Source organism: Malania oleifera, chromosome 13, assembly GCF_029873635.1.
Source record: "Malania oleifera isolate guangnan ecotype guangnan chromosome 13, ASM2987363v1, whole genome shotgun sequence".
NCBI classification, from domain to species: domain Eukaryota; kingdom Viridiplantae; phylum Streptophyta; class Magnoliopsida; order Santalales; family Ximeniaceae; genus Malania; species Malania oleifera.
In genome coordinates this window covers 78,803,929-78,814,038 of record NC_080429.1, presented here as the reverse complement: position 1 = coordinate 78,814,038, position 10,110 = coordinate 78,803,929, and the positions used below count along the sequence as shown (strand labels likewise).

Here is a 10,110-nt window from a genome sequence, read left to right as displayed (position 1 = left end):
TTATATTCACATAATTATTTCTCTATATTCAACTACTCAACTTATGATGTTCTTTTTTAAATGATGGTCATGGAACGTGGATTCATTTTGTGTCGTATAACATAAGTTTGGTGAAAGGCACCATGACTTCGGTCTTGAAATATATAGAGTTTCCTAACGAAAACCTCGATCCAAATGGACCGTAAATGGTTCCTGCACTTCTTCTTATGCATGAGGTGAAGGAAGGTAGCTGTGATAAGAAATGCAGTGATGGCCAAGATGCTCTTCCAGAATTACCAGCCTTCCACATAATTTTTCATCCTGTATTAACATTTCAACGTTCGTATTGGAGCTCATATGCATTGAGCAAATAACTTGCCGCTGTATCACCCACCATCATCAGATGAAACCCGATTAGTGGCCAACGGGATTTTGTCGTGGGGAAAAGAGCATTTTATTTTAGCACTCCCACTTAAATTGGCAAGCCCCAAATATCCCGGCGGTAGGGGCAGCAGCTGGGCTCTTGAGGAAGAAAAGGATTTTTCCAGAATGCTTATATAAAGAAAGGGGCAGCTCAATTTATCCACCCTACACACACATGTTCATTTCGCTCTACTTCATATTGGTGCATGCTATGAATAAAGTTATGGCCCTGCTCACTGTCTATTTAGAAGACCTGCAAATCCGATAGCTAAAATAGTACATCAATTACAAAAACAAAAGAACAGAGTTTTTTTCTTTCAGAAGAGAGAGGATGTTAATTCGGAAATATCTGATACAACCCGGGCATAATCTTCCTTCAGTTTTTCTTCTTCTTCCGGCGCTAGCTCCCCCTTTGTAGGCTTGGGTAGCACCAGAACACAGCATGTGGGCCTCTTAGAGGATCCGGCATTAGCAAGATCCTGAAAAAGCAGATGACACAGATAGGTTGGGGCCTTCATGTGGAAGTTAAGTGCCCTAATGTTTATGCCTCGATGCATACAGACAAAAAAAACTTCATATGGAATTTTTTTTGTAGATTTCTTTTATTCTCAGATAACCGCACAGACATTATCAATGAGACATTTTAAAACCAATCAAAATACAAGTTTAGTTAATGCTTTGTTTAAGGGAATTTGAGGATAGTGCATCGAATAAGAGCAAGTTTTATAAATTGTTTGCTTAAAATCCTGGTTGAAATCAAGCCTGAGAAGCATGTGCACTTGCTTGCTTTGTTCAAATGGTGCCATGCCAGCATCTCTTATACGAACAGCCTGCTTAATGCATAAACCCAAGCAAGAGTTCCATATTCATGTGTAACCAGCTATGATACTTCGGACAAGGGCCACAATTTTAGATATCGTACAGCAAAGTTGTGGTAGTTTTTTTTTTTTCCCTCTGCGGAGGTTGGTAGGTAAATTCAAAACTGAGATCTAAATTTGGCATGAGAGAAGCGGCCCATTAAAGGGTTTGTCCAGAAAAAATAAGATCATCTTGATATAAGGCTACAAGCTTGGGCAAGACTAAGATGAACATTTTTGTTTGTTCTTATCACTAGGGCTGTCAGAGAAGCCAGAAAAATCTAACCAACCTAAACTGGCCATTTTCTATGTGGTTTAGTTTGGTTATTACTTTTTTTTCAAACTGAACTAAACCAAACCATCAATTAACCAAATAGAATCAAACCATTCATGGGACCAAAGTCAACCCCAAATATATATATAGTTTTGATTTTTAAAAGGCTCAATTGAGGCTTGCTGCAAGGCAAGGGATACCTAAAATGCTTCAAGGCTCAATCTAGACCGCCAAATCCCAAAAAGGCTAACGTATTACATGCCGAGGCTTCCTCATTTGTACAAAAGGCACACCTTTTGTGCCATTGTAGTTGAGGCTAACACATCTTGAGTGTCTCATCTCAAGTTAGATTTTAAGAGAAAATTTTAACTATATGTTTACATAAAAGGAATGTCATAATATGAGTTAATTTCTAAAACTCTTGAACCTCAACCTTCCCAAAATGATTGAGAGTTGTATCTTAGATCTTGAAAATAATTTAAACTTCGTAATGTTCGAGCTATCTCTTGTCATGATTTGCATAATGAATTCACTTTAGCAATTTTTGAATGGCCAAGTAGTTTACTATTATATTTATTTTTTTAGATTATATTTATGATTTCCTTAATCTTTCCTTATATATATATGTAATAAACATTCCTTTATTTTTAAAATATATGTAATTTATTTACATATTTTTATCTAAATATAAAATTCTCAAAATGCTTGCACCTCCCCTTAGGGCTCACACCTTGTCTTAAGGGTTAAAATGCCTTGCCTTACACCTTACCCTTCGAAACATTATATATATATATCTAAAAAACACCAGAATGAACCGAATAAAAAATTCATCTATAAAATCTGAAATGAGTTGAGATTTGAACCCCCTGATCTCATGGTTCAAGTCTCCATGCAAAACCAACAATCCAAATGCGTTTTCAATTAATGTTTGGTAGAACAGACAATGTAATTAAAAATTTCAAGATCAAATTTGATACAAAATAAATTGCAATAAATCTACCAAATTCACAATGTACAACCACTAACTCCCCAACCCCAAATTAACTGGCAGTCCCCCACTACCATTCAGTATCCCTTTCCTTTCCCTTCCCTTCCCTACTTCCAAATTTTTTATCTCCCATCTCCTAATCCTCCCAATGTACAACCACCAACTCCCCAAATCAACTGATAAATTACACCCCACTACCATTCAATCCACATTCCTTTCCTGTCCCTAGTTCCAAATTTTCAAGCTCCCATCTTCTAATCTTCCACCTAGCTAAAACTCTGCTTCTAGCACATGGTTGCATGCAACTGTCATCTAATTTTTTGAGATTTTTTTTTCACTTGAAACTGTATGATTTTGTATTTTTTTTTAGATTTTTTAAAATGGAATTTCATTTTGTTTTCAACACATAATTTTACTAATTTGTAAACAATTGTTCATGCAGAACTGAACCGGTCAGTTCTGAGGATGGTTTGGTAACCTCAAATTCTAATTTTGTGAAAATGTAACAGTGTGGCTTAATTCCAATTTTCTTTAGAACTAAACTAAGCCAGAAAAATTTACACCCCAATTTCTTTTTCTGACAGATCCCTTTTATTTAAATTATATAATATTTTATATTTATGAAAAGCTTCAACCAAAAAAAATTTGAAAAACCAAAGATCACACACATAGCTTGGACTAAACATTGCATATGCATTTAGGATCATATTTTGATAGGGTCACACCACTCGGCACTTAAAACTTTGATAAATTTCTCAACAAGCAAACACAAGTTCAGGAACATGGGTAAAAATCAAAGTTCACATGAAAGTCTTATCATCCCGCCTTTTATAGGTTTCAAAGTGTAACTCCAACCTTTGGAATGAGGCCCTCACAGAAAAGGAACTACAATCATAATTATACTAAAATTTTGAATCTCTGAGGCATACTCATGCCTAACATTATTAAAAATAAATCAGTGTCATTATTGCAAAAGTGAAATGATAAGTAGGTCTTCATCATGGTTTTAAATCACGTTAGCAGGTAGCGTAGTGTAACGTAACGGTAACGGGTGTAAGGGGAAGCAGGAGTAGCGAATGTTACATAACGGGAAGCGAGTGTAAGGGCCGTGAATTTTTTTGAAGCACGCACAACCTTGTGCATATTAGCGTACTTCCATGTTTTAAGCTTTTAGCCCTTCTTAGAAAAAGTTTTGGTGTATTTTGGATCCTTTAGTTCATGTAACTAAGTTATTTGGTGAAGGCAACAACTTTACATTTGTTTTAAACCACCATTGATAGAAAAATTACGTGTGTGTGCGTATTTATACTTCTCATTGTTCTTATCTGTGATAAATTCTTATGTATGCTAAATTAATTAATAAAACAAAATACATTACACTCCATTAATCTATTAGACACATAAGACATATGAATAATACAAATATAAAATAGTTAGAAAAGAAAGAAGGTTGAAGTTGAAAAATATAGAACATAAATATCACATTACTAATATTATTAAAATAAAATATTTTCCTAACAAGTCAGTATTTTTAAATTGTTAATTAATACATCTACTGTAAGTATTTAAAAAAATAGTAAATTGTGTATCATTGTCATCCTCATTATAATCTTTTCCCCCTCTTGCCACAAGGCATATTGAGAATGATATATGAAAGAGAGGGAAAAAGTGAGAAGAAAAAGTAAAAAATAAAATAATTTTCTGGTGTATTAGTCCTATAGCGGTTACATAACAGCCGTAGCGGCCTTTACGTAATGGTCGCAGTCCATAACGGCCGCTACGGCAGTGATTTTTATTCCCACCAATTTCGCGGTGTGTAACGGTATCGGCAACCCAAAAAACCGTTACGTAACAACATTACATAACGGACGTAATGGTCGAGGCCTTTATTTAAAACCATGGTCTTCATACTACTACTTGAAATTCATTTTAGGCACTATACTTTTAATTAGTAGAATTAGAGACTCGGATATTGTTGGTTAGGAAAAAAATTGTATATATTATTATTGTTATTTTGATAATGCAATATATATATATATTTTTTGGCTATTTTGTGCTAATTATGCACTTGAAGCCATAATGAGAAGCTATAATCAATCCACGCATAGAACTTCTCAAGATTTTTCTTTAGTGCTAGGCTCCTAATAAATAATAATGATATAATGTGTAATGCACTAATGCCAATTCAATATTTTATATACATAAGGGTATTCACAAATATTTTTAGATTTACTTATGATGACAAACGAAATCAGTAAGTACGAGTCCTTAATTGTACTGATTAAAAGTATAGGGACGAAACTAGATTTTCTTAGAAGTATAGGGCTAACTTATGATTTCACTCTAATGCAAATATAGAACACAACAGATTACTTCCCCAAACATATTTCTGAATTCTCACTGAAGATTTCAACACAAAACAGTAACAAAACTTGCCTTCATTTTCCCTTTTAAGCCAAAGATAGTGACTGTGGTTTGACAAAAAGACACAGGCCTCCTTGAGGATTCAAAATTTCCACTAAACTTCCTCAACATTTGACTTTTAGACACCACCTGTTAATATATCTTCAAGTAGCCAAATAAAATTTCAATCAATTGACTATTTTGTCATTGAAATGCATGAATTGGCGTAACAATATCAGGAAATTCATCCTGGAGATGGAGTTTGCACTTTTTTTTTTTTTTTTGGGGGGGCGGGGGGGGGGTAGGGGGGTGGTGGTTACACATTTTATTGGATATTTGATTGGTATTTATGCCTTTTCATGTGCCAAGAGCCAAAAAGTGCAAATAGTTAATTTTTTTAAAACTTTATTTGGCTATTTGAATGTAAATTAACAAAAGGTGCCCAATGTCAAGAGGTCTTTGGAATTTTTAAAACCTCTTGGATGAACCTAGGGGAAGTCAATGTATTTTGGCCTTCATTTTAATCATAAATGCATATTAAAAAATAAACTTCTTTTGTACCTTTCTCAAATCAAATAACTACTACTAAAAAAGTACATTAATAAACAAGAAAAATAAAAATCCCTACTAACCAGCAAAGAAGAAAAATAAGTTCCTGATGTGAGGAAGAAAAGACTTACGTCTTTTGATGGAACATATACATAGGGAATGTCAGCCTCCTCGCACAAGATGGGTACATGAGTAATGACATCAATAGGAGATATGTTTCCAGCAATAATACATAATCTGCACACACCCACCCCAAGAGAAAGAAAAATGAGAATCATTCACAATTTCCACACAATCATAAGCTGTCCCAGCCCATAAAATTTACTTTCCACACAAGTTAGGTCATTCATTCATTGGTTCCAAATATCATCTTTCAATCAACACATAACAAATAACAATGGCATATAATGAAACTACGAAATTAAAATCCATGAAAAGAACATATTTATTGACAAGTTGGCAACCAGAAAAAATTGATGTCTGAATCTCTTTCAACCAAAAAAGTTTTTAGATGGTTTATCTTTAAAGATTATAATGCTCATTATAAATATAAAGTAAAATCCTCTATATCCATGGATATTTGAGGGGTGTAAACAAAACAGCTTATCTGACTGCAATGCACGAATAAGCTTCCCAAATATTTGTGGCAATTCAGATAAAAGGGAGTGGAGACATTATGGTTAATGATATAGTATGCATGAATGCGTCTTCACACATGTAATATTAGGACTCCATAAGACGTATCAACTATAAGACCATAACATTTGCATTCACGCCAGATGCGCATATCAGATGCATGGCATGCCTCAAGAATGAAACCAGGCCACTAAGAATTCCTAGCTGGAAAGCATGATTCTTCTAATAAACACCTCCCAAGAAACTTCAAAATGTGTTGCAAATCATGGACTGTGACCAGAAAGGGCAGGAAAACCAAAGACAACCCTTATTTCCTATAAATCACAGAAAAAATGCAACTTATGCTTCAACATTTCATTCTCAAAAACAACTTAACTCAAGTAGCACTAATCCAAAACCCATGCGGCCTCAAAAGAATTGCGGTAGTTAATAACATGCTGTCGTAAGGTTATGCTTGAATAGGTATCGCCAGTTCCTCTTGAGGCTTGAGTACATTGATGCAACCAAGGTATCTAATGCAGAAAGAAAAACTAGACAAGTTTATCAATGTTCAACATATGATTTTCCACTAGAAAGGTTATTGGAAGAGGCAAATACTGTGGACTCCACTGTCACAATTCTCATGAATTGGGGGTTCACGTTGTCCCATATTTGTTACAATTTATAGCATCAGGCATTTTTTGAGCACATCTCATTTTACTGTCTCAATCACACACTGCACATGCAATTTGTATTTTCTTTTTTTAACAAGCAGCATAAGTTAGTACAGTTAATTGCATTGGAAAAAGTTTAAGAGGAAGAAAACTGACCCCTTGCTACCACGCCGAATGCTTTTTACCACCTCCTTTACTCCTCTCTTCAAGCATTTGTGTTCAGCAGCTATACGGAACAAATTTACAAAAAAATATTAGAAAAAAAAAAAACATTGCTCAGACTAGCTAATGGATTAATGATCGGACAATATGCTTGGAATTTACATCCTATACAACCCAAATCCACATAAACAAATATATCAGTACCAGTATTTATAATTCACTTCGCATTTTCAAGTATCTAAATGTTAAATATGTAGAAAACATTGATGCTTAGTAGGTTGAAAATAACAGAAATTTAAAAATAAAAAAAAATAAAAAATCAAATGTGCTAAAGAGAACAAAACAAAAGTAAAAAAAAAAAAAAAAATCCGATCGAAGAGAGTCCATTCTACAGAAATCAAAGAAACGCCAAATAGAACATAAAAACAAAAAAAACAAAAACAAAACCCTTTTCATCTTCCCATATTTTATCAGCAACAGAACAGTGCTGAAACAATTAAGGGTATAAACAGACAAACCGTGATAAAAACGCAGGCGCCTGTTCACACAAACAGAGAGAGAGAGAGAGAGAGAGAGAGAGAGAGAGAGAGAGAGAGAGACCTCTGCGGACGAGCTTGAGAGTCCGCTTGCACACCTTCTTGCCAGCCAGGGGTTTAGCTATGGGAGCCAGAGCTGATGTTTTCTTCTTCTCCTTCGGCGTCTTCTCTGTTTCACTGTCGCTAACCATCTCTCTCTCTCTCGCTCTCTCGCTCTCTCCCGCTGGCGATTGAGAGTAGAAGGGTTTTACGTTGGCGGAGGGTAGGGTTTTACTCTTCCTGCCTGCAGACCTATTACTTCACACGTGCCATCTTACAAAGCGTGCCTCTTAACGCTGGTCACACTGGGGTTTCTAATTTTTCTTTTAACCCCAACATTTGAAAATTATTACAATATGCTACGACAAATACTTATTACCTAGGATAACATGGGTTAAAGCTAAATGTAATCTTTAAAATTGTCACTAAAATTTAATTTTTATAATCAAAATCATTCAATTTTTAAGATTAATTTAATATCATCTAAAATTCAACATTCGTAACAAAGAATGGAAAATGTTGCATTAACATCCCAATTAGTATCCTCGGCATTCCATCAACTTTCATTCCTTATTTTTTTCCTCCTATTTTATTCTCCGACTCTTCTTCTTCTTCTTCTTTTTTCCCTTCTTTGTTTCTTTCACTTCTCTTGTTTGGTTGTCGTCTGAGCCACTAGTTGCCAAAAGATTATATTGAAAACTTCAAACCTCAAAAGGTCATAACGAAGGAATAGGAGACCAAAAAATGTTGCATCGAAAGGTGGAGAAGACGTAAGAAGGGATGCCAAGCTGGTTAGCTACATCTTTAAAAATTAAGGCTGTTGAATCATAAAATAACAGTTATGATATCAAATTAAAATATGAAACATATAAAGAGATCTACAATCATCAGAAGCATATCAATTCTGAAGAAAAAAATGAACTAGGTAAAATGAGGCTAAAGTGTACCATCCTAAAAGGAAAGTGTTGTTGAAGGAGAAAAAGATTATCGATCCACTGGGCATCATCATGTTTAAGACAATTTCTTAGTGCAATTTAAATTATGAGAGTTGGAACCCTTCTTGCACTTCTCGAACTTTGATTTGACAAGATCTTAATGTCGGGCACACATTTTAGACTAAAAAAGAAGACAAAAATGCAAAAAAAATCATCATAATGAGTTTCATGTGTGTATGATTATATTTTGGTTCTAGGTCCTCATTTTTAGACAAGTTGCGCAATCTATGTCATTCTTGAAGAAGATTTAAACTTTTTTGACGTAGAATAAATGTTGATATGTGTCGAGATTGGCCTTAGGTGACCCATTTGATTGTCAATAAGTTTGGTGACTATTTGAAAATCGAGTAAGTGCATATATTCAAATTACTGATTTATTTAACTTATTCCTTTTATTTTAGTTTTAAAAAAATCAAAATAAGAAAAGAGATTTAGGTTCAAGAGTACCATTGAGAATGGTGTATTCCCAATAGGGGGTGAATTGGGTATTTAAAATTTTCTCGTATGTTCAATTTTAATCACAAGCAATATAGCACAACCTAGGGTGTAGTAACCCGAACCCAACAAATAAAAGGGAATAAATATAAAAGAGAAAAATAAAGGAAAATCAAAGAAAATGAAGGATTTTGGTTCGGCAGAGCCCAAACCATCGACGGTTTCACGGAGTGTGAGAAAAATCGTCGACAGTTTTCAATTAACTAGGCGAGTCAACTGCCAAACCATCGACAGTTTTGTCCATCTCAAGAAAATCGTCGATGGTTTTCTCCTGGGCTGCTCACCCATAAATAAATGTGCGCTCATTTTTTTTAGAAAATTCAAATTCCTCTCCTTTTGCTTTGCTAGGGTTTCGACTTTTTGTTAATAAAAAGCTTGTTCGGGCTCTTTCTTACTCTCGGTTGGCTCTCCTTCCTCAAGGCTAGTGGGTTCTCGTCTTTTGGCCAGTTGGGAAAAGCTAGGGTTTTGGTTTTCCGTCCATTTCGGTTTCTTTTTCAGAAACAAGTAAAGGGATTATATTATGTCAGTTACTTTTGCAAGTTCTAACCGATTGAAATACTGGATATGTATATATATATATATATATATAGCTTTTCCTAGGTTTCGAGCCTAGGATTCAATTAAAAGACTTTATTTTTCGAAACTAACCGATTAAATTTGAATATGATATTTTTGGATTAAAGTACTGGACTTTCTGAATGTTTTCACTGATTGAAAGTTTGGGGTTTCAAACCGTAGGCGTATTTTAATACGAACTAAAGGCGGTAGGGTTGATTATCTCTGTTTTTCCTGTACTTAACTACGTATCTATATTTTAGTAAAATAACAACTTAGAGATACTCATACCCCTATTTTCAGCACAGTATCTATTTTCTCAAGCAGTTATTTTATTTATGATTTACCAGGTGAAAATTAGTGTGGCATGAGTACAGTTTTAATTGGCATGAATGAACAGGTTTTGTGTAATACTGAATTGTAACGACTATGAGCCGAGATTAGATATGACGGTTGGGGGTCAAGTTATGATTGTCGGCCAAGGGCCGATGTTAGTCAACAATATATGATAGATATTCCACAGAATTATGAACAGTTTATGTTTTATATAGTTTTATGAAAATGAA

At 34.5% G+C, this 10,110-nt stretch overlaps 1 protein-coding gene across 1 annotated transcript; it reads right to left on the bottom strand.

Moving 5' to 3' along the window:
* Nucleotides 1–518: 518 nt before the first annotated feature.
* Nucleotides 519–7,817, bottom strand: LOC131146109 (H/ACA ribonucleoprotein complex subunit 2-like protein). Its single transcript, XM_058095455.1, has 4 exons — nucleotides 7,525–7,817; nucleotides 6,919–6,988; nucleotides 5,605–5,710; nucleotides 519–881 (listed from the first exon to the last, which is right to left on the bottom strand). The coding sequence occupies exons 1-4, from the start codon at nucleotides 7,649–7,651 to the stop codon at nucleotides 720–722; spliced, it is 465 nt and encodes a 154-aa protein (XP_057951438.1). The 5' UTR covers nucleotides 7,652–7,817; the 3' UTR covers nucleotides 519–719.
* Between the last annotated feature and the right edge of the window lie 2,293 nt (nucleotides 7,818–10,110).